This window comes from Geotrypetes seraphini, chromosome 13 (genome assembly GCF_902459505.1).
Source record: "Geotrypetes seraphini chromosome 13, aGeoSer1.1, whole genome shotgun sequence".
NCBI classification, from domain to species: domain Eukaryota; kingdom Metazoa; phylum Chordata; class Amphibia; order Gymnophiona; family Dermophiidae; genus Geotrypetes; species Geotrypetes seraphini.
In genome coordinates, this window is record NC_047096.1 from 74,357,594 (window position 1) to 74,382,553 (window position 24,960).

Below are 24,960 nucleotides of genomic sequence, written 5' to 3' on the forward strand. Positions count from 1 at the left end.
TTTCCATAGTGCACCCTATTATCAGAAACTGTCAAAATGACCATAAAAACCTGAGTAATAAAACCATTTCCATAAACATGGGAAACTAATCCAAAGTGAAAATTTTCGGACTGCCCATCCCAACTCTACTTGGGGCTACTCTAATGTTTATATATGTAGCACTTTTTAAAATATCAGAGGTTTTTGTCTGACTGTAGCTGTAGCAGGTTTCCTGTAGTTGGGGCTACAAGCTTCTGTGGGTAGCTTCAGACAGTTTTTGTATAGCTGTGTGGGCTGCACAGGACCATGTGCCTTTGACAGCAGTGGGTTTTATATAGTATCTATCACCAAAATACCTCTCTCCCCACTTCACTATGAATTACTCCAACAAGAAATCCCGCAGAATTCAGCTGTTTGCCTTCCCCTCCATAAAATTAGTTCAGCTCAAAAGATTCCTCGAGAAAACCTTCGCCTTCCAGGCGGTTAAGCTGAACCCTTGGCTAGCCCAAATGATGCTCGAGGCCCCGACCTACCTCGACTTCAGACAACTTCTCAAAACATACCTATTCCGCGAACAGGACCCTTAACCCTCATTCCCCTGCCCCCCTCCCCTCCTTTGGTTCTCTCTCCCTCCCTCTTTCCTTCCAATCCAACCTTGTCGCTGCCCGTAACTGATAAATTTCTGCTAAAATGTTCCAACATTTCCTTCCTCGTTGCTTGTAATTCCGACAAAATGTTGTAAATCCGTGTTCAGATCGGATCTTAATTAATAGATGCGAACCGCCTAGAACTCATTGGGTATGGCAGTGGTTCCCAAACCTGTCCTGGGGGATCCCCAGCCAGTCAGGTTTTCAAGATATCCCTAATGAATATGCATGAGAGAGATTTGCATATAATGGAAGTGACAGGTATGCAGATCTCTCTCATGCATATTCATTCTTGAAAACCTGACTGGCTGGGGGTCCCCCAGGACAGGTTTGGGAACCACTGATTTATAGCGTAAGGCATGCAAGATTCTCACTATGGTGCAGCGTTGATTATAGGTAGCTGGAAGAGCTACAGCGTGCTACCGCCAGTTTTATACAGTTAGGGCTGTAGAATGCATTAGAGCAATACATCTTTCTCTGGAGGAGTCCATGATCTCTCTCTTAGTTCTCCTTTTTTAAAGCTCCTTCACTTGTACAAACCGCAAGCACCTCATCTCTTTTCGGCAGGAAGTCACAGCCTAAAACCACCCCCCGCCTCGCACACGTAACCCCGCCCCCTGGCCTTACGTCAGACGTAGGTGGCCGTCATAAGGGCGGGCTCGGGTCGCCCCGCCCCTGGCTGTGCTGACAAGATGGCGGCTCCGGGGGAGTACTTCAGCATCGGCAGCCAGGTGTCGTGCCGGACGTGCCAGGAGCAGCGGCTGCAAGGCGAGGTCGTGGCCTTTGACTACCCATCTAAGATGCTGGCGCTTAGTATCCTTCCGGTGCTGGGAGCGGGGGAGAGTGGTGGAGGCTCCCGGAGCGCAGGCCTGGGCCTAGCCAGCAACCGGCGGCGCATACCGGCGCATGCGCGGTTCACTGGGCTCAGAGTGTGCGCGTGTGTTCACAGAACTACCGGGATGTGTTCGCTAATGCGAATGCTTCGCCATACTTTGAGATGGCAAACAGTTTCTGTTGTAGTTTAAGAAAGAAGCAGCTACCTGTTCATTTTCTGGGATAGGAGTGATATGGGGATATTTTAATTTAATTTAATTCTTATCAAACCCCTTCTTTTCCAAGGGAGTGCACAATGAGATGGTGGGGTGTGTTTCCACTGCCCCTCCTTTGGCTCCTAGCAACTAAGGAGCGGTATGGAAAAAGACTTTTTCCTTTTCTTCCCTCTCATTCCAATATCCCCCACACTCACCCACCAATTTTCTATGTAAAGGTATAATAAAAAGAAAGTTTACTTAATTTTTCTATTTCTAAAGCATTTAGTGGTGGTTTTTCCCTTTTTAGAAATAAGGAACAACTTAAGTGTGGGGGGGTTAAAGGGCTCTCATCAGATATTAACTGGATGTATATCTTGAGCTGGGAGTGCTTAGTGGTTAGATCGGTGGGATGATCCCCTGAGACCAGGGTTAAAATCTCTTCTCACATTGAAGCTTTTTGTGTAAATCTTTCTTTTGCCTGGGGCACAAACTTAAGATTGTAAATTCTCTGGGGCAGGGAAATAGATAGTGAAATTGAAAGTATACTTTGGACTCTGATTTAGGACACTCATCAAATCTAAAGGCAAATCCCTCAGGTTGCTTGGGAAACAGTCAACATTCTAGCTAAAAGCAATATATTGCCTGTGTGTATGGTTTGATTGCTTTTTAGATGAGGAACTTCTACTGTATTCTTGCTATCTCTTTTGCTTGTGTCTCTGTCGGTGTTAACCTGCTACTAAGCCAGTTTCTTAAGGACCCCGTGAGAGTTGTGCTAGACTTTTAACATTAAATAGCAACAACAACAGATGTAATTTATTTGCACCATAAAATTGTATTGCTGCATTTTATTTGTTTTAGGTATTTATGTAGGCTAAGGACATATCTCAAGGTAACACTTCAGTCATTGCTAATGAGGATGTATGTGTAGGGGAGGTTTTTGGTTCTCTTATTTTGGTTTATTTGGACACATCATCTTTATTGGTAGCTTCTTTGAGTGGATTGAGTGGATAGTCACTGATTTAGGGTGTCGGGTCAAAACCGCGGAAAACAAAGGTGTGCGCGCCGAAGAAAATAACTGTCTTCCGCGGTTTTGTCTATGAACCCTGATTTAGAGATCAGTTTGTCCTTTTCATTGCATGTAGGTCATTGAAGTGTCTTTGTAGCTGTGACTTGCTTCCTATTAGAAGGGTTTCTTTAGGGGGATGGAGAAGAAGCAGAAGTCGCCCTTAAAGGAAAAGTCATAGAAGTTTGCTGACAGTGTATGTCCTGTCTAGCTATATCTGCTTCCCTTTTATTGTGGTAAAAACCAGTTTGTGGGTTGTTTTTATGCAACTTTTGAGTAAAGCTAACTTATATGGCTTGGTATATAAGTAGGGACAAGAAACAAAGCACAAAACTTGCCTCGAGAAAAAAGCAAAACAAACACACACACACAAAGGAGGCAAGTGAGATGTCTAAAACCAACCAATAAAAAAAGCTACATTTATTGGTCCATAATGTCCAACAAAGAGAAGCATTCTCTTCTGTTGTGCACATTTTATTTATATTTAAATTTAATGATGCTATATATTGTTTTCATGGCATTTAGATGTCCTTTATGTGTTGTAACGTTAGCATCTCGCTAGTCCCCTGAGGAAGGCATTTGCCGAAACGGGAATCCTAGTTGGGACCACAACAGAAGAGAGTGCTTCTCTTTGTTGGACTTTATTATGGACTAATGTAACTTTATTGGTTGGTTTTAGACATCTCGCTTGCCTCTTTTGTGTGTTTGGTATATAAGCATAAATGAGAGCAAGTAATACGTATGATAGAATCTACTGAATGTAAACTGCCATAAAGAAAGGAAATCGTTAGCTTAAGAAAACATCTTGTTAACTGTTCTGCAGAGTTGCCATGATCATCATATAAAATATTAACCCCATGGTTTTAAAGCACTCTTGAGCTTGCACTGCAAACAAGAATCCATATCAGGAGTTCTGAGACATCCTGTTACATGACAATTCTGCAGTGGCTCTAAGGTTGTTAGAGTTGTGAAATGCTTATTCGTTTTTTTGAACCTGCCAGTATGTTTCTATGGGATATTATTTCTTTAACACTTTTTCCTCCAGAATGTCCCTCCTCTAGTGGAAAGCCGAACCATGCAGATATCTTGCTCCTAAATTTACAGTATATATCTGATGTGGAAATAATTAATGACCGCACAGAAACGCCTCCTCCTCTAGCTTCTCTCAATGTTAACAAGGTATGATCCTGTTTTTCTGCATCAGAACTGCTAGGGTTTAAACTGATCACTGCTTTTTAAGGTGCATGTCTATTCCTGAGTGGATAAAGAGTATAAACGCTTTACTTGGGAGAAACAGCAGACTTCTTTTGCCTTAATGTATGTTGCAGAGTTCTAAACAGTGGTGTTCTAATGAATGGTGAGCTGACATTGTGATTACTTCTGTAAATGTGTTCATTATGCATTTGTTGTTACAGGGTCTTGACATTAGTAGCCTTTAGGTTGTTGCTTGCAGTTGTCTAAGTAGATGGCTGAAGTAAGGACTCTTCATATTTCATTTTCTCTCCATTTGCTAAATGAGATGGTGGTCTTTTCTCATATAATGCTCCTGGATATTAAGGCCCTGATTCTGCAAAGTGTTCCCGATTGTAGGCAGCTGTAAGCATCCTACAGCTGTCTAATCAGCCAATCGGGAGGCACTTTAAAAAAAAAAAATGCTCCCTAGGCAGGCCTATATTGAAGGCGCCTCCAGGGAGCCTAGAGAGGCCCGCAAGCCCGCCTAAGCTTGCCTACGGCTAGGCGGTAGCCTTAAGCTAACCTAGGCGGCCCTAAGCGTCTCCCTACCAGAATGGGAGACACTTACAATGTAGGTTAGCAAAATGCTGGCCTACATGGTAAGTAGACGCTGCCGCTATACTTTATCGTGGCAAGGGATCTACGTGCCACGATTAGTATAGCAGCCACGGCTACAGCCACCAGGGGGTACTTTGGGGGGGTCCGGCAGGAGGGGTTGAGCACCTTCCTGCCAGCAATCTTGGGGGTTGGGCATGTTAAACCCGATTCTGTAACTGGCTCTGCAACATGGACGTCGGTTACAGGATCGGGTTAACTTTCGGTGGGTGTAGGCCCGATTCTGTATAGGATGCTCGGGACCGGCGTCCTATACAGAATCCGGACCTAAGTGTGTAGGCAAATTGGTAGTTTGGCAGATTTATTTTCTTTGCAAAATATAAAATGCAGTATAATCCTGTTTACATAAAATGACCAAACAATAATAGTCATCCAGCAACTATCATTCCATATTGAACAGTACTTCATTCATTTATTTAAGAGCTTCTACAAATGTTTTTAGAATCTTCTTAAAACTGTATTATCCACCATCCTTAACTGTCCAGGTAAGTTATTCCATGACATCACCCCAGCTATACTACTACTATTAATTAATAGAAATAGCCTTTGTTCTGGTATTGACATTTCACCTGTTGCACGTTTTCCATTGATAAATGCTTCGCAAATATTAATAAACGATGTGATTGACACCATGTCACAACAGAATAGAAGAATGGTTGAGTGATCATAAATTGGTTCTAAAAAATGTCTTAAGACCATAGCATGTTGTATCTCTGGAGATAAAGCAACACCTCAACTAGAATTTCATTAAATAATTGCAGTATTAAACTAGTAAATAGTTTCAGATATTTGGGGGTTATAATCGATTGTAATTTACATTTTCAGGAACAGGTTTCAAACATGGTTGCTTAAGGTTTTGGGGCACTAAGTTAGCTTAGAGCCATTCGAGATTTTTTGGATGAGAAATCATTGTCTACATTAATTCATGCTTTTATTTTGTCAAAGTTAGATTATGGTAATTTAGCATATGCAGGCATTGGGTCAGGACAGTTGAAGCGTTTACAAACAGTGCAGAATACTTCAATTAGATTATTAGGCCGGGCATTTATTTGTGATCATGTGACACCTTTGTATTTAAAATTCCATTGGTTACCAATGGAGTTTAGGATCAAATTTAAGATCCTAATGTTAGCACATAGAGCATTATTTCAGCTACAGTCTTCATATCTTTCTAATTTGGTGCTATTTTACACCCCAAGGCATTTATTACAATCTCTGAATGACAATAGGATAGTTGTCCCTCGCATTTCGAAGGCACATCTTACGTCAACTGGAGATGGTGCATTCCTTTATTTAGTTCCGCGGAATAATCTGCCCATAGACTTGAGAAAAGAAGAATCGTATATAAACTTTAAAAGACATTTAAAAGCACATTTTTTCCAATTGGCCTTCTCAACTTAGAAAAGAGTTTGGACTGTGATCAGTGTTTAAGTAATGATTAATTCTGTAATGGATAATTTTTAGCTGTAGGTATTAATTATGGTTCATTGAGATTTGATTGTTTTATTAGAATTGTTATTGTTGAGATGTTTATATTTTATTGGAAATTTTTTTTAAAACTTTTGCTCTTAATCTTTCCTTTTCTATTTTTAATGGAGTTCTTTTCTTGATGAATATGAACTATGTATTGTAAACCGCTTGGATCCTGTTAGGCTGTTATGCGGTATATAAAGTTCTTAATAAACATTATGAACTGCCTGAAAAATCAACACCAATACTTTAATCACAATTCTACTTTTAATAGGCAGCCAGTGCAATTGCTGCAACAAAAAAAATGGGGGGAGGTGACATTCTCATATCTACCACCTCCACATACAAGACATGCAGCAGCACACTGGATCACCTGCAATGTCCTACACCTAAAACAGTGTATCGCAAACTGTGTGCCGCGGCACAGTAGTGTGCCTTTTGAGATTTTAAGTGTGCCGCAGCTCACAGGGCAGGAAGAGAGGCTCCGGCTCCTGTGTCAGCTGACTTCTGACGTCACGTTGCGCATATCTGCCGGGACTCCTGCCTTCCTTGTCTCTGCGCCCGCCAGACCAGCATCGGCAGCTCTGTGTGCTTTTAACTTCGGCACACAGCTGCCGCTAGCAGTAGTTTAGCCCGGTTTCATCAGGCAGCCTTGGGGCCTTTGCAAGGCTGGCCCGCATCGCATCATCGAAGCGGGATGGCCTAGCAAAGGCCCCAATGCTACCTGATGCAACCGGGCTAAACTACTGCCAGTGGCAGCTGTGTGCCGAACTTAAAAACACACAGTGAGCTGCCGCTAACAGTGACAGGAGAGGAAGGGGGAGCAGGGAATTAGTAATGCTGGACAGGGGAGGTGGGAAGGGGGTACTGCTGGACAGGGGGGAGGTAAAAGGAAAGGGAACGTGCTACACACTAGAGGGGAGGGTGAGATGGTGCATGGGGAGATAGCATGTTGGGTTGGGGGGAAGGAAGGATGCCACTCGAGAAGAGGCAAGGTCAGAAAGCATACAGGAGGGAGAAAGTGTTGGACTCATGGAGAGGGCAAGATGGATGGGGAGGACAGGAAGGAGAAATGTTACATTCTGGGGAGAGGGTAGAAAGTAAAAAGTTGGACTCATGGAGGGAGAGAGAGAGAGAGAGATGTTGGTTGGGGGAGGGAAGGAAGGAGGACCAGAGGAGAAGCATGCAGGAGGAAGAGAGAAAAAATGTTGTACTGGTGGAAAGGAGGGAGAAATGTTGGACTGGGAGGGAGGCCAGAAAGGATGAAGGGAAGGGAGATGGACTGCAGGGGGTAGAAAGGAGGAAGGGAAAGAGAAATGTTATACTTGGGGGGGGGGGGGGAGAGATATCAGACCAGGGAATAGAAGGGAAGGAGAGGAGTCTGGTAGCGCTATAGAAATAATAGTAGTAGTAAATAGAGATACCAGATTACAGGAAGGAGAGGATAGAGATGCCAGACTGGAAATGGGGGAAAGGCAGGAGAGAGATGTCATCGGACCTCTTGGTGGGGGGGGGGGAGAAGAAGAGAAATGTCAGATAATGGAAATAGGGAGGGAAGGAGAGAGAGAGAGTAGATTTTGAGAAGTAAGCAGAAAAATGGAAATATTGAATGTTAAGTTAATGCCAAAGATAGATGCAAGGCAGAAAGTGAAGATGGAGAGAAAAACAATCAATGGATAAGAAGGCCCTGGGAACATAGTTAAAAGCACTGAAAAATAGTCATCAGACAACAAAGGTAAGGAAAATGATTTTATATATAGTGATTGAAATGAGTCAGTTTTGAGAATTTATATCTGCTGTGTATATTGTGTGTGTATATGAAAAATGAATGGAAAAAAATTACATTACAATTAGTAAATGGGGTGGGATCTGGAGAAGAGCTTAGGTGGGTCTAGGGTGTAGTTTGAGAGGTCTGTGGTTGGGGGGGTACTCAGTTGATATTTATTAGATTTCCCTGCTGGCAAACCCTACTGGCATTTCAGGGCCTGTCTGGAGGGTCTCTGCACATGCGTAGATGTCAGTGTGATGTCATTTCTGGGTGCCAAGAGCCGTGGTCACTACCTTTAGTGTGCCCCTGCTCAAAAAAGTTTGAGATACTAACCCAGAGGATACTATCCTCGGGTATAGATCATTGCAGCAATCAACCTCTAGTTGACATTTTTTTGTGGCATGATGGTATATGTGAAGGGCACTCCTCTAACAGTGCTACTTTTTTTTTTTACTGTTTTCCCAGCTTGCCAGCAGAGCACGCATGGAGAAAGAAGAGAAGCTGAGTCAAGCATATGCAATTAGTGCTGGTGTCTCTCCAGATGGACAGCAGCTTTTCCAGACTATTCATAAGACGTAAGTTTCCTAAAACATCTTCCTTGGTGAGACGTTACACTGTATCTTTCTTTCTTGGTGATTCTTGCAAGACACTGCTTGGTATCTTTCTTAACTTCATTTACATTTCATCTCTGCCCATGTCATGTACTGAAGGACTTTGATTACTGCTATCCTGTTTGTTTAGGGAAAGGAGTTGTAGGTTAACCCTGCTCTTTAAATCATTGCTTGGTTATTTCCAAGGACAAGGACATCGCATTCACATGAATGGGTGATGCCAATTCCAGCTTTTCCAGAAGCTTTTGGGAGTCCCATCACATGGATGTGCACACCTTACTGCTTGCTGTTTTGTGTGCAGGACCAGCTTTTGTCTCGCAGCACATGTCTGAATTCTCAGTTTTGTTCTTATAAGTGCTGTATGGGTCCAGTATTTCCTTTTTCCATGCCTCCTATAGCTCTAGAACTGCATCAGACACTGGGGGTGTATTGACATCAGGAAGTCTCCATCTGCCTCAGTATTGAGCCTTCAGTGCTCATGAGACCTAGCACCTAGGACTTGAAAGTATTCAGCATTCTTGTTGGCACCGAGAGATTCAATGCATTGCCAGGTGGAGGTAAAGAAGCACAGACATTGGTCTTCTTTGAAGTACGGCACCACTGCATCAATGTTGCTGCTCCCCTCTTCAGAAGTTCAGTGCAGGCACACCAGTCTCCACTGAGCCAGAACTAGTTTTCCATCTGTGGACTTGACCACACTGAGTCCTTGCCTTCACTGGTATTTGTTACTGAGGATCAGATCTGGGCTGTGCTCCTGGATCTGGGGTGACTTCTTGCTCAACGCAATGCTGTGACACATGGGGCTTTAGTGTTGGACCTAATGTTGGTCCAGCCAATATTGAAGGACTGTGTTCTCCCACTAGGCCGGGCATCAACAGGGTCAGTACTGGCTGAGAGTCTGTGTACAGCCCCTCAGGGTAAGAGAGCCATCTAAAGTACAGGTCCTGTGTCGTGCCCTGAGCTATTTCATTTAGTATGCGGGTGCTGGTTTTGATCCAGGAGCACATAAATTGATTATTTTCTTCCTCTTGATTATGAGTAATGTCATAGTGCGACCAGAATTCTTTAGGGTTAATCTTGCCTCTATTGGTGTGAAATAGTGTGGATCTGTTCTTATCTTTCGTTGTGGTTGAAGTAGTCTTCAATTGCCAATCTAATTCAAAGTTGCATATTTTGTGGTCTGACCATAGTGAGTCACACCAAGTTTCTGATCTTCATATTATGTTGGGATTTGTCGAGTGTTTTGAGGACAAAGTTACCAGGTCCAATTGGTGGCCTTTCTTGTGGGTTATTACTGGGGATGAGTTAAGAAAGTTTAGTGCAGCTAGAACAGACCAGAATTCAGAGATCTCTGGTTGGTTAGATTGCTCTAAGTGTAAATTTATGTCTCCACTTAGGAGGTTGTGAGTGTCTGTTAGGGAGTTGGTTAATAGGAATTCGTAAAATTCCTCTTTTGCTGAGGACCATTTTTTAGGGGGGATGTAAGCTAGGGTGATCGTTAGGGAATCGGCTAGTGGTTCAGAGGTTAGCTTTAGGGATAGGATTTCCAGGTTTGTGGAGAAATAGAACCATTTCTTCCTTTACTGTGCAAAATATAAAGATCCCCGGGACCAGACGGCATCCACCCAAGGGTAATAAAGGAACTGAAAGGGTTATAGCTGAACTGCGTCAATTAATAGCCAATCTGTTGATCAAATCAGAAAGGATTCCGGAAGACTGGAAAGTGGTGAATGTTATGCCGATCTTCAAGAAAGGTTTGAGGGGAGATCCGGCAAACTACAGACCAGTGAGTCTGACTTCGATATTGGAAAAGATGGTAGAGGTGCTGATAAAGGACCGCATCATTGAGCACCTTGACGGACACAATCTGAGGAGCAGCCAGCACGGCTTCAGCAAAGGAAAATCTTGCTTGACAAACTTGCTACACTTCTTCGAGGGAGTTAACAGGCAGACACAGGTGACCCAGTCGACATTGTATATCTGGATTTTTCAGAAGGCGTTTAACAAGGTCCTGCACGACTACTTTGAAAAATGCAAGCCATGGAATTGAGGGTGATATACTCACGTGGATTAAAAACTGGTTGGCAGGAAACAGAGAGTGGGGGTAAATAGACAATACTTGGACTGGAAAAGCGTCATGAGTGGAGTGCCGCAGGGTTCGGTGCTCGGGCCCGTGCTCTTCAACATATTTATAAGCGACCTGAAAATTGGTACTGTTTGACGAGCGAGATGATTAAATTTGCAGATGATACAAAGTTATTCAGAGTAGTGAGGACACAGAAGGATTGCGAAGACCTACAATGAGACATAAACACGCTCGAGGAATGGGCCGTGAAATGGCAACTGAGGTTCAACGTGGATAAGTGTAAGGTGATGCATGTCGGTAACAAAAATCTTATACATGAATACAGGATGTCCGGTGCAGTACTCGGAGAGAGACCCCAGGAAAGAGACTTGGGAGTACTTGTAGACAAGTCAATGAAGCCATCTGCGCAATGTGCAGCGGCGGCGAAAAGAGCGAACAGAATACTAGGAATGATTAAGAAGGGGATCACAAACAGATCGGAGAAGGTTATCATGCCACTGTACTGGGCCATGGTGCGCCCTCACCTGGAATACTGCATCCAACACTGGTCACGGTAACATGAAAAAGGACATTGTACTACTCGAAAGGGTCCAGAGAAGAGCGATGAAAATGGTTAAGGGACTGGGCTGCTTCTCCCTTGAGAAGAGAATACTGAGAGGGGACATGATCAAAACATTCAAGATAATGAAGGGAATAGACTTAGTAGAGAAAGAGAGATTGTTCACCCTGTCCAAGGTGGAGAAAACGAGAGAGCATTCTCTAAAGTTAAAAGGGGATAGATTCCATACAATTCTTATGTTCTTATCACAAATGCCAGGGATGGTGTTAAGAGGAGTTCAACTAGGCACATGCCCCCTGGCCAGGGAAAGCCCTACATCCGGTGGAAACTGAAAGCTGCATGCCCTTATAATAGGCTTGGGGGTGCGCTCTGAAATTTCTGCCCTGGGCCCCAGCATGTCTAATACCAGCTCTGGCAGGATAGACATTTCAAATCACAAAATAGAAAATATTTTTTTTCTACCTTTTGGTGTCTGGTCAATGTATTATTTAACTGGAAAAAATAGCCAGAAAGGCTTCTACAATGGGGAGAGCAATCCAGATACAGAAGTCATGAGGAAAAGATGTTGAACATTATGCTGTGAGTTGCGCACACAGACAGAGACGGACCTCTCTATTAGGTCCTAACTCATCCTCGCACTTGCTTGATTGTTTTGCACTGTTCCTATTTGATCCCCCTTTGGTTGTATGTCCCTTTTGCAATTGCTAATAAATATAATTGAAAAAAAAAAACCAAAACGATAAAAAAATACCAGCTCCGGCATAATACACATTTCAAATCTGACAAATTGTAATATAAAATTATGTTTTCTACTTTTTATTGTCTGGTCATCTTAGTCAAATCATGTTGGTCCAAGGCTCTGATTTCTGTTTGTCTTCTGTTAACTCGCTAACCAGATTCTCCTGCCCATTTGACATTTTCTTCTTTCCCCATGATCACCATTCATCTTTTGTCTCTGTACCATCCCTTCCACTTCCATATCCAACATTTGTTTCTTTTCCTTTCTACCATCTCTCTCTCTTTCCCTGCCTTGTGCCCTGGTTCAGACCTTTCTATTCTCCTCTATGCAGCATCTCTCCCTTCCCTCTATTATCATGTGCAACATTTCTTTCTCTGTCCCCTTGCACTATCTCTCCCTGCCCTCTTCTCTGTCCAACATTTATCCCTCTTATCTATGCATGTCTCCTTCCCCTCCACCATATACAAGGTTTCTCCCTCTCTCCCCTTTCTACTTTGTTTACTCTTGGCAGAATTCTGTGCAAAAAAATTCAAAATTCTGCAAGTTTATTTGTGAAAATTTAAACAATATTTACCAGAGTCTGTTCAGGTATCGATTCCGGAAGTCCCACCAATTGCAAGTTATTTCAGCGTGACCGGTTTCCAAGATCTTCCAACTTGGTTTCAGGAGATGCGTGGCTATGGTTTGGGAATCAGTTGTAAACACTTGGATCTCACCCACGTACAGCTGTACGTCCTGCAGTTCTTTGGTAACGGCCGTAACGCTGGTCCATGGCTTCCAATTTGTCCAAAATCATTTGGAGCTGCTTGCCAACCGTGTGTTCCAGCGCTGCCTGAAGTTCCAGCGCTGCCTGAAGTTCCATAGTAACTTCTGCCACCCAGTCTGAGCTAGACGAGCTCGGAGAAGGGGAGGCTGGAGCTGCTACTGCTGCCATCTTGGAATCAAGTTTCCCCTTTGTGCGCAGGTTTTGAGGCCATTGGATGTGGATCCAAATCACAGAAAAGCCCCTCAGACATTCCATGTACTTCCCAGGGCTCCGGGACACCTCGCCCGAGCAAAATAGAAAGAGGTACATTATTTTGAAAGGCTATTCTCTGCGGGGTCCACCGGAGCCAAGATGACACATGTCTTCACAGCTCCATGGCTCCACCGGAAGTCTCTCCTTCAGTGTTGATGCAATCGTCCCCATTAAAATTTTAGACAGAACTTTATAACTGGTTAACCTATATGTCGGATGCAGTTGAATTTCTAGCAAAGGATGGACATATTATCACACATATAATTAAAAACTAATTAGAAAAGTATTCCTTATTTCATTAAGATAATGGAGGATTTGTGTACTCAGTCACTTGATTACTTAGAACAGTATTCTTTCTACATTCATCTCAATCAGGATTTCGTCCACTATACAGTACTGTGACTGTTTTAGCATCTCTTTTAGATTATTTGCAAAATTTGTTTAGTCAAGGTGTTGGGGTTTTGATATTACAATTTGTTCTAAGCAATGTGGCATTGTTGATTGTCAACTACTTAGATGTTTGGAAATTATGGGCCTTTCTGGTAATGTCTTTAAATGATTTCAGTTTTGGAAGTGTATTTTCTAATAAATGGATCAATTAGAACATAAGAACTGCCATCTCAGGATCAGACCTTAGGTCCATCAAGTCCGGTGATCTGCTCACGTGGAGGCCCATCCAGGTGTAACCTGGCGAAAACTTAGTCACTCGTATCCTTTTATGCATCTAACTTGCCCTTAAATCCTGGAACGGTGGGTTCTGCAGCCATCTCCACCAGGAGAGCGTTCCAGGCATCCACCACTCGCTGTGTGAAGTAGAACTTCCTGGCATTGTCCTGGGCTTGTTCCCCCCTCAGCTTCAGTCCATGACCTCTTGTCCTATACACATTTGACATCGTAAATAACTTTTTATCCTGCTCTATCTTGTCGATTCCTTTTATTATTTTAAAAGTCTCAATCAGATCCCCTTGCAGTCTCCTCTTCTCAAGGGAGAACAGTCCCAGTTTTCTAAGTCGTTCTTTCTAGTTCAAGTTCTCCATACCTTTTACCAGCTTCGTTGCTCTCCTCTGCACCCTCTCCAACAGCTTTATATCCTTCTTTAGGTAGGGAGACCAGTGTTGGACACAGTATTCCAAGTGTGGTCTGACCATTGCTCTATAAAGCGGCATTATGACCCTCTCCGATCTACTCGTGATTCCCTTCTTTATCATGCCCAACATTCTATTTGCTTTCCTTGCCGTCGCCACACATTGCGCTGACGGCTTCAGGGTCCTATCTATCAGTATCCTTTTCTTGTTCGCTCTTACCCAGGGTTGCAGCTGACATGCTATACTCGTGCTCCTTGTTCTTTCTGCCCAAATGCTTTACCTTGCATTTTTCCACATTAAACTTAGTCTGCCATTTCTCTGCCCATCTCTCTAACTGGCTCAAATCTCTCTGTAGTTCCTCGCTGTCCTTTTGTGATCTGATTGCCCGACATAACTTCGTGTCGTCTGCAAACTGATGATTTCACTGGACGTTGTTCTTCTAGGTCATTGATGAAAATATTAAATAAGATGGGCCCAAGAACCGAGCCCTGGGGCACACCGCTAGTCACTTTCTCCCAATCTGAGAGCTTCCCATTTATACCCACCCTCTGCATTCTGTTTTCCAGCCATTTGCCTATCCACCTTAGTATGTCTCCCTCTATTCCATGGCTTTGTAATTTCCTGAGAAGTCTTTTGTGTGGAACTTTGTCGAATGCTTTCTGGAAGTCCAAGTATATTATGTCCACTAGCTCCCCGTTATCGATTTGTTTGTTTACTGTTTCAAAGAATTGTAGTAAATTCATCAAGCATGACTTCCCTTTCCTGAAGCCATGTTGACTGGCTCTCATCAGGTCGTGTGTATCCAAGTGCCGGACTATGCTATCTTTAATCAGTGCTTCAACCATCTTTCCAGGGACAGAAGTAAGACTCACCGGTCTGTAGTTGCCCGGTTCTCCTCTTGATCCTTTTTTGAAAATTGGGGTGACGTTCGCTATCTTCCAGTCGTCTGGTATCTGTCCAGTTCTAATTGACAGGTTAGCAAGGTTTTGCAATATTTCTCCAATTTCTACCTTCAGTTCCTTTAATACTCTCGGGTGAATTCCATCCAGTCCAGGGGATTTGTCACTTAAGTTTGTCGATCTGGTAGTATATCTGGTCCAAATCCACTTCTATTGTGGTGAGGCTGTCCTCTGTTTCTAGTGGAGTTCCTTAGGGATCTCCTCTTTCATTTTTCAATGTCTATTTGTCATCTCTGGGACATAGGTTAGCTAATTTAGGTGCGACATTCTACATTTATACAGATATTACCATTGCAATTCCAATAGATTCATCATTATCTCAAGTTTAATTTTGACTAATTACAACTGTAGAACTGTGGATGACTCAATTCAAGTTAAAGCTCAACACAGATAAAACTAAATTTTTATGCCACTCCTTGTAAGAAGAAAAAAATTGAATTGAGTATAAATATGAATGGAATTTTGTATCCAATCAATTAGAAATCTTGGGGTTATTCTAGATCAAAATCTTTCAATGAATTCAAATATGGATGTGTTTATAAGGAAGAGGATTTTTTATATGTTTTGGAAATTACATATTTTGATATTCTTTTAGATTGGTGCAGTCTTTCTTAATTTTAAGTATTTTGGACCACTTTAATATTTATTTAGCAGGTTATCAGAAGAATCTTTACAGACTTTGCATTATACAAAATATAGCAGTCCAATTGATTTTCAGTTTTAAAAAGTCAGATCATGTTATACCTTATCGAAAATTACATTGGTTACCAATCGAGGCAAGAGTCGTATTTATGTTTGGATGCATATGTTACAAGGTTTTATATGGTCTAGCACCTGATTATCTTGTGGAACACTTCTCATTTATTAATTCAGGGCGCCCTCCGATTCCCTTACATTGGAATGCCTATTGAACCTGCTTTTTGAGGAACACACAGAAGTACAAATTATCGTTTCCCTCTTTCAAGGGAATTAAATCAGCTGGGAAACTTTCAGTCCTATGTTTTCAAGTTGATAGCGATTTGGAATGGACTTCATGGTGTTATTATTAGAATGATAGACCAATTGCAATTATTTTGGAAAACCTTAAAAACCCTGCTATTCTCACAATATCTAATTAGCTTACCTGCAGAACCTACTAATTTTTATTATCTTATTTCTTCTTATTTTATGTAAATTCTCGTTTCTTGACTTCTTGTAAACTGAGTCTAGTCCGGTATATAAACTGAAGATTAGAAATTCTGTAATTTGGGTCATTCGTTTCCATTGTTTTAATTTTCTTTTGTAAACTGCATAGAACTCTAAGGTACTGCGGTATATAAATACATTTTTGTTATGTTTAGTCAGGTGAAAGTAGACTCTGTAGTGGGCCAGGTCACCAAACGAACAGCTCTCCCGAGTGAGGGAGGAGTTATGTTGAAAGATGCCCAGGATCACAAGATGGACATGGTTTTAAAGAGACAATTTGAAGAACTAGCTCTGGGAATCAAAGTGGTGGCAGCTTCATTTGCTGCACAGGCCCGTCACACCAGATTGAGATAGGACCCCTCTGCAGAGGAGGATGTCTAACCCCCAGCTGGTGTTAGAAGGGATGGATTACATGGCAAACACCCTATATGACCTTATCAGAGTCATGAGCAATGTATTGGCTTAAGTGGCCTCTGCTTGCAGAATGGTCTGGATCAGGATGGGCAGGCAATTCAGCATCCACATTGTTGATTCATTAATCCAAAATCCAGCTGTACTAACTGGGTATTTCACATGCGATCTACATTCTCTTTAGGAATACAGCATGCACTGCTGAACATGTGAGGAATCCCACTGGGTCTGGGAACTTGGACTAAACATCAGGAAGATTACAAAGGGAGGGGGGAGAGTAAAATGACAGGTACTAGGCATGACCAGTATACAGTCAAACCCTGGTTTGTGAGTGTTTTGCAAGATGAGCAAAACACTTCCTGCAAATCTTATCTCGCAAAACGAGCGCCGTCCTGATACACGAGCTCTCAGCTCCCTAATTAAGCTGTCTGCTGTCCCGATAAAATGATCGCATACGCATGCATCATATGCTCATCGATGTGTGTGCTTACACGTGACGCGTGCGTTTATCGGGACGGCTTAATTCAGGAGCTGAGAGCCTGGCAGCGGGACCTGTGCCTTAGCTGGTGGATGGCAGAGGCATCACCCTAAAGTGGGAGGGCAGCTGTACGAGTCCTGGCCACCTGAAGGAAGTCACTCTGCTGAAGGGGCTGTGGCACCTGGGCATCATCCAGGCAGGTACCCACCCCCGGGCCACCATAGTTGTGGAACGAATCGTCTTAGTTTCCTTTATTCCCTATGGAGAAATTTGCTTTGCTATACAAGTGCTTTGAATTACGAGCATGCTTCTGAAATGAATTATGCTCGTAAACCAAGGTACCACTGTACTAGTCTTTGAACAATTTTTTATTGGATTGGTAAAAGTTCATATTAGAAGCATTAAAGAATTTTGAGGAGGAAGGAGCTAAAGCACTAGTCCCAGTATATACAGATCACTGTGGTACTCCACTGTTAAGCTTTCTCCTTTGAGAGAACTGGCCACTTAACTGTCTTCTACCTTTTTAACCAGTTCCCAGTCCACAACAGAACATTTGCCTCTTAGTCCATGGCTTTAATTTTCTCTGTCTCCTTCCCGTTTTTGCTCTTCGGCAGTTTTCGGTGTAGTGGGGAGGGGGGTGTCCCCCCCCCCATACACACGGCAGCGCGAGCACTTCTAAGTGTAGGGGGGGTTCCCCCACACACACACTCCTTCAGAGTGCTAACGGAAACGGCGGAGCACGTTTGTCCTGCGCGCAAATGTTGCCGCGGGATTGTCGGAGTGCCAAAGTCCTGCGCACTTTATTTACAGTACCAAATGAAGTTAAGCATGCTTATGCCAATATGTTCTTAAATTTCTAACTTAAGACTAGTGAAAGAAATGACTGACCCTTGTTTATCTTCCCAGCATTAAAGACTGTAAATGGCAAGAGAAGAACATAGTAGTGATGGAAGAAGTTGTTATTGCACCTCCTTACCAGGTGGAGAACTGTAAAGGCAAAGAGGGAAGTGCACTGAGCCACGTCCGCAAAATAGTAAGTATTGCAGACAACCTGCTTCTCAGCAAGTCTCGTTCACTGTGTCCTCTCTATAGGCAAATTGCTTTTCTAAGGCAGTGATGTCTAATTGTTACAGAACACTATTTAGCAGCCACAGGTGAGCATGATGTCTGCACTAAGTGGGTATGCTCAGGGGAGTGACTCTAAAGACTTAATGTTGAATCCACTTGCTATGTTTAATTGATCAGCTGTGTTGTCATAAGTGTATCATGACCTTATTTGCCCCCAGAGTTTGCTAATTCCCAGTTCCTAAGCACAAGTGGAGATGCTTCTTAGCATATGTTTAAGATTTCAAACTTAAGTAGAAAAATAAGATGGTTGTTGCATAGAATTTGTAAGTATAGTAAATGAACTACAGGTCTCCCTTCGTATTCATGGGGGTTAGGGGCATAGCTCCCTCAGGAATATTGGGGGGGGGGGAAATCATGAATAACTTTAGGGCCTCCATCCTGACTCCCGGACCCCTCCACAGCTTACTTTTTAATGCCCTGGTAGTCTAGTGGTGAAGCGGGGCAGGAACAATCTTCTGCTCTACTTCTCATGCCCTCACTGGTTTGGTGAGATATTAGATCTATAAACATCGCTCTTCTGTGACAGACCAGGTCCATCAGGCCCAATATCTTGTTTTCAGCAGTGACTAAATGGATCACAAATACCTGGCAAGATCGCTAAAGAGTGATAGATTCCATGTTGCTTTCCTCAAGAATAACAGTGGATTTTTCCAAGTCCACCTTGGTAGTTTATGGACTTTTCTTCCAGGAACTTATCTAAACCCATTTTTAAACCCTGGACACGGTCTGACAATGAATTCTAGACTTAATAGGTGTAGAAATATTCTGATTTTTAATTTAAATATCGCTAAACCATAAGATTAGGAGAGTTAATCCAGTCCAAGCATGACTGTGTAAAGCCTGTAACCAATTCACAACTAATTAGTGTAACTTTATTTATTTTAGGCAAAATACGTTGCAATCCCTGAAACCATAAACTAAGAGCAATGTGTTTGGCTTCTATTCCTCTCCAAACTTCAAAAATGTGCACACTGCTGTAACTTTTGGCAGTAATCCTATTCTTATTTCTTTTATATTTAGGCAATAGTGTTTGTCTTTTTTGTCACATCAGAATCTAATCTAAATAAAAATATACATTACGGTGCACAGTATTTCTTATAACCAACGCAGAAAGGTCTGCCAGCTTAAACTAGAGAGTTGCGCGGGGACAGAAATCCCACCCGTCCCCGCCAAAGTCCCACCTGTCCGTGTGAGGAATCCCACCTGTCCCTGCGAGGAATCCCCTCCGTCCCCACCCGTCCCTATAAACTACAGAAATAGTATAGTTCCTCAATATTTCATTTAATTATGCTACTGAATTAAAGGCTCTGGTAGAAACCCATTTACAAATAAGCAAAAAGACTTTATTTATTTGGAAATATTAATTGGGAAGAATACATACTTTGTAAACGGGTTTCTACCAGAGCCTCTAATGTTTATAAATTTTTATCAACACAACTAATATACTAATTTATCCTAAAGCAAAAAAAAAAAAAAAAAGAAATAGAATTTTTTTTCCTACCTTTGTTGCCTGGTTTCTGCTTTCCTTATGTTCTTATTCAATTCCTTCCATCCACTGTCTCTCTTCTCTCTGCGTCTTCCATTTGCTCTGTTACTGTGCCACCCTTTCTCCCCCCTTCCAAATTGGTCTGGCACCCATCTTCTTCCCTCCGCTCCCCCCATAGTCTGCCATCTGTCTTCTTCCCTGCCAGCGTCTTCTCCCCACTCTCTCTTCCCCATTTCCTTTCAGCGTCCTTCTCCCCCTCATCTTCCCCATGTCCTGCCAGCGTCCTTCTCCACCCCTCTGTCTTCCCCATGTGCTTTCAGCGTCCTTATCCCCCCCCCCCCCGTCTTCCCCATGTGCTTTCAGCGTCCTTCTCCACCCCTTTGTCTTCCCCATGTCCTTTCAGCGTCCTTCTCCCCCTCAGTTTTACCTTAAGCGCCTTTTCCTCTCCACTCCACCTTTCCTCCCTTTCTCCCTCCCTGCCCCTTACCTTTGTGGTGCTTACCCACCCGACTGACAACAGAACAGGCCCGGTCCAACAAACCTCCCTGCCCTGTAGCCGCGAATCTAAATTACCTTCTTACAGCAGCTGGAGTATTGAAGCTGCTGTAAGAAAGTAATTTAGATTCGCGGCTACAGGGCAGGGAGGTTTGACAGACCGGGCCTGTTGTCGGTCGGTTGGGGGACCTGGCTGGCTGTGCTGCACCCGAGGCGGACCGCTCCCCGCCTTGTACCACTACCTTTTCCCTGCCTGTCCTGCCACAGCACACAGCCGAACGGAAGTCTTCACGATGTCAGCGCTGGCGTCGGAGAGAGGGAGGGCTTTGCTTAAGCCCTCCCTCCGACGTCAGCGCTGACATCAGGAAGACTTCCGTGCGGCAGGGCAGGTAGGGAGACGAGCCTCGCGGCTGAATATATCCAGCCCCGCAGGATCCCCGCGACCCTTGGGGGCGTCCCCACGGGATCCCCTTGACCCGAAGGGGGAACCAGCGGGATCCCCATGGGTCCTGCAGGATTCCTGTCGTCCCCGTTCCCGTGCAGCTCTCTAGCTTAAACTGGTGCTAGCAAAAAGTCACACACTCACAGCTATATGAAATAATTCTAATGTCGCCTAAAGCCAAAAGATATCCTAAAACTATTTATTCATAAATTGTTTATGTAAATCAGAAAACTAGTTCTTGGCTTCTACAACATCAGGTCTATCTAGCTAAGTTATCACACAGATTGGTTTTTTTTGTGTGTGTGGTGGGGGGGTTAATTCAAACTCATTTAACATTGATTCTCCATAATTACCCAAATAAAGATTGCATTGTATTGTATTCTGCAAGCCATAACTGGCAGGGTTGAGATGTTACATCTCATGATTAAAAGCAGTACTATGTACGCTATATATTCCCCCCTCTTGTAAGAAGAAAAAGAGGGACATCCAGAAATGCTTGCCATAGGGGTGGAGGTAAAACAGAAAATCCCCTACATCAGACAGTGTGCATACCACAGTTAGAATAAAAGAACATAGGAACAGTTCCTGACACGGGATTAGCATTGTGCCACTGCATCAAAGTAGTTTTTTCTAATAATTCCCTGTTCTGTTTTGCTAAGCACAACACAAACAAAAAATAGACAATCTCCTTTCAGATATGCAAAATGGGTCCTAAGCACTGGTAAAAATTATTGAATTAAATCATAGGATCCTCCAGTTAGGATTTCATTCTAGACAGAGAGCTCTTCCCCATCTACTGTTAATATATGCGGTTCCCCTGCTACTACCTTGAATGTGAGAATTACTGATATTTTCAGGGTTAAGTCACACATTCTTATCTATTCAGATTCCAAAGCAAACACTATCTTCCTTGCTTCTAGTGTGTATGCTTGCTAACTGAGTAACTTACAGAATTGCATTTTAGGTAATATCTGCTTTTCTAATTATTCGTTACTTTCTGTACTCAATATTTTTTTTATTATTTACACTGTAAATGACTAAACTTTGTGTCCTTGCTTTTGGAAATTCTGTTTCTATTAGCTCAACTACTAAAGCTTTCTTTCCGTTTTCCTGAATCTTATCTATTTCAGCTTACTACTCCGCCTTCATATTCTGAATTTGAGAAAGTTCTGAAGTGTAATAAGTTTTTCAACTCTAGTCAGAAGTGCTGTATAGATTCATACTTTTAACATCTAATCTAGGAAATATTTTCTCCCCCCCCATGGTTCTCGTAGAGGAGAATTTGTTCAGCTCCTCCCATCTCTGTTTAAGGCACTATCTCAAATTTCCCTGTCTACTATTTTCCTATGTAACTAAGAATGCGTGTCTTTCCTTCTGTCAGTTCATTCTGTTGCTGTTTTTTCAATAATACCCCCTCTCCCCGAGGGTTTTACGAGGAGGGGATAAATGCTTCAAAAGGTTCATTATCCCAGGACAAGCAGGCATGATATTCTCACATGTGGGTGACGTCATCTACGGAGCCCCAGCGCGGACAGCTTTTCAAGCAAACTTGATTGAAGTTTCAAGTTTGCTATGCTGCACCACGCATGTGCATGCCTTCTTGCCCACTAGAGGGCGCATCCCCACCTCGTGGTCCTCAGTTCAGTTTTTTCCGCAGAGCCAGAAGCCCTGTGGAAATTGTGCTCTCTCTTTTTTGCCTTCTGACACCGCGTCTGAGTCATTTTTCTCGGTCGCTGTGCTTGCTTTATTTTTTTATTCGTTCGTGTGTTTATTAATCGTCAAAAAAAAAAAAAAAGGATTTTTCGTTCGGCTCCGGGGGCTCCCGGTAGCCGCGGCCGCGGGACCTCGTTCCGTTCCTGGCCGTTCTTCGATTTCATGTCCCGTCCTTTGACGGGCTTTAAAAAGTTACTTACCTGCTTGTCCTGTAACAAGTGTTATCTGAGGATAGCAGACAAATATTCTCACAACTCTCAACTCCCTTTAGTTGGCTTCTTAGCTGCTTTTTTTTTTTTTTTTAACTGAACTGATGGCTTTGTGCCATCGTCAGGCAATCTCGAGACTTGCAAAAAGTTTAAAGTTATGGTACATTTTTGCACTGTCCATACCTGGTTCTCAAATGTGGGTGACATCCACAAAATATCTGCATGCTGTCCTCAGATAACACCTGTTACAGGTAAATAACTGCTTTTTCTGCTGCTATCTCCTGCCTTATTATGAAATGTCCTTTCTCTGCTCAGGTTGAGAAACACTTTAGAGATCTGGAAAGCCAAAAGATGGTGCCACGCTCACCAGCACAGCAGCCACAGAAAGAAACTGCCTTGTCATCATGAGTTCTGCATCCTGATCATGCTGTTGCCAAGATTCATCGGAGCTGGCATTTCACCTTGGAGGCGGAAGGGGATCGGGGTGGGGAGGGTTAGATTTTATTTCCTGTGAGCTCTTAAACAAAGAGCCAACGATTCCAAACCTTAGACTTTAAAACAGACAGAAAAAAATAATTTAAGATTGTTCATTACTTGACTAACTGCATCCATTTTTTTTTATTTTTAATTTTAACTTTCAATGGAGTCACTTTGTTTTATCTGCAGAGGTTATTCCCCTCCTTTATCTGTTCTCCCGCTTTATTTTGTTAAAGTGGTTCTGGCTACTCCCTTTTTGGACTTAGGAGAGCAACCAGTAACGTTTCAGAAATAATAAAAAAAGAAAAAAAAACTGGCTGTGATTTGAATTTGAAGTTGCACAGTCCGTTGGTTAGTGAAAAAAGCAAGGCTTGAATTGTGTGAACTTTTATTAAATCTTAAATATATATATGTATATATATATTAGAGATATATTAAGTCGACAAAGTGTTTTCTACTCAATCAGGGTAAACAGAAGACCTTGTGTGAATTTTTTGGGAGGAAGTCTTGCATATTATGGTTTGGTGGAAAGGGGGGAGGTGAAGGGAGAGACTAGAGCGGCAATGTGACAAGTTTCCTATCTCTCTTGGGGGAAAGGGTTGCCCAGTGATGGCCAGGAAGCCAGTACCAGTCTTAAATACAGACCTGTCCACTATGGTGCTACATGCCAGTACCATGCTGAGCAAGCTCTACATGGGAAGCACAGCACTATTCCATAATATACTGCTCTGGAAAAATCCTACAGATCTAGGACATGCTAATCATGCTGGCTATTGCTCCACCCTTTGCTCTGGACATTTCCTCACACTGTGGTTTTTATCCTGGGATAAACTACAAACAGAGGAGCTAGGGTAGCCACTGGGGGAGCCATTGTTGGGGAAATTACAAACTGAATTTTGTTTGTATTGACCTGTAAGCCCATGCACCAAGATGGACGAGCTTGCAGTCCTAGATGCAGTGTGATGCTTAGTGAGCCTTGACGACAATAATTCCCCTTCTTTGCAAACTCTTGGATCATGGGTATGATGGCTCTAACACTCATCCAGGCAGTAGCTGATGAAGCCTTGCTTGCTGCTGAAAATGGTTGAGTTAGGGTTCAGGTTGAATTTCTGTAAGACTACACAAGGCTTTCTTTTTGCTGTGATTTTTTTTTTTTTTTCCTTTAACTCCCTCTCATCCTCTTTTTTTTTTTTCCTTTCTAATTTTCTTCAAATAGTTCAATATAAAATTCAAGCCTTGCATTTTTAAATTACAATGCAATTTTTTAAAGTATTGTTTGCTAAACAATAAAAGCCCATTTTTTTAAACCATTGGAATTGTGGTCCAGTCAATCGCTTTCTAGGTTTTTGATTTAAGGTGCATTTTGCAAATTTTAAAATATCAGACGTTAAGCACATGTGAAGAGGGTACAGAGCTTGCATTTTATTTACCTAATCAACATGTTGTTTTGAGAGAAGAGAACAAAACAATACCTAAACAGCCATAACATCAGGTGGTCATCTTCCAGTATGAGGTGTGAGATTTGATGGGCATCAAGAATTTGGGCTGTGATTTTTTTTTTTCGCCCTTTTCTTCCTTCTTCCCTCTTCCCCAACTGAACTCGTAAAATCAAGCCAAGAGTAAGAGAGAAAAATCACCACCCTCTTCAAACCCTCAAATATTCATTAATGTGGATGACATTTTCTGGGTAGAAGAGGAAAAGCTCAGACTTCAACCTCCTGCAGCAAACTTATTGCAGACATTATTTAGGCAACCTCATCGGCATATAAACCTCTTCTTCCACCACCTATCTCCTATGTTCATCAAAAATTATATGGTTTACTTTGCCTTCTCTTGTGTAGCTTTAAATGCAGTTAATTTCTACAATTTCTCAAGTCATAGAAATATGAATTAAACTCTTGTTATTTTTCATCTCAAGTTCTTTGCTCAATCTTGACAGACTTGGTCTCCGTGAACTGGATTGGCTTCCTGTGCATGAAATGTCTACCGACAGTGGCCAACAAGCATTTCACAGAGCCGTGTCAGGGCAGACCCAAATTGTTAGTCTTCGGCACTTCTCTTCTGTTATACAGA

General features: G+C 42.6%; 1 protein-coding gene across 1 annotated transcript; it reads left to right on the top strand.

Moving 5' to 3' along the window:
- The first annotated feature begins 1,281 nt into the window (after positions 1 to 1,281).
- Positions 1,282 to 24,198, top strand: LSM12 (LSM12 homolog). The gene is made up of 5 exons (XM_033919091.1): positions 1,282 to 1,439; positions 3,766 to 3,899; positions 8,272 to 8,381; positions 17,844 to 17,970; positions 22,726 to 24,198. Exons 1-5 carry the CDS (start codon positions 1,319 to 1,321, stop codon positions 22,816 to 22,818), a joined length of 585 nt encoding a protein of 194 aa, XP_033774982.1. The 5' UTR covers positions 1,282 to 1,318; the 3' UTR covers positions 22,819 to 24,198.
- Positions 24,199 to 24,960: the final 762 nt, after the last annotated feature.

Bases quoted from the DNA above. Each gene is read 5' to 3' on its own strand.
- LSM12 (XM_033919091.1), top strand. From the start codon at position 1,319: ATGGCGGCTCCGGGGGAGTACTTCAGCATCGGCAGCCAGGTGTCGTGC. The intron at 1,440-3,765 runs GTATCCTTCCGG...TTTTTCCTCCAG, and splicing joins ATCTAAGATGCTGGCGCTTA to AATGTCCCTCCTCTAGTGGA. The intron at 17,971-22,725 runs GTAAGTATTGCA...TTCTCTGCTCAG, and splicing joins TGAGCCACGTCCGCAAAATA to GTTGAGAAACACTTTAGAGA.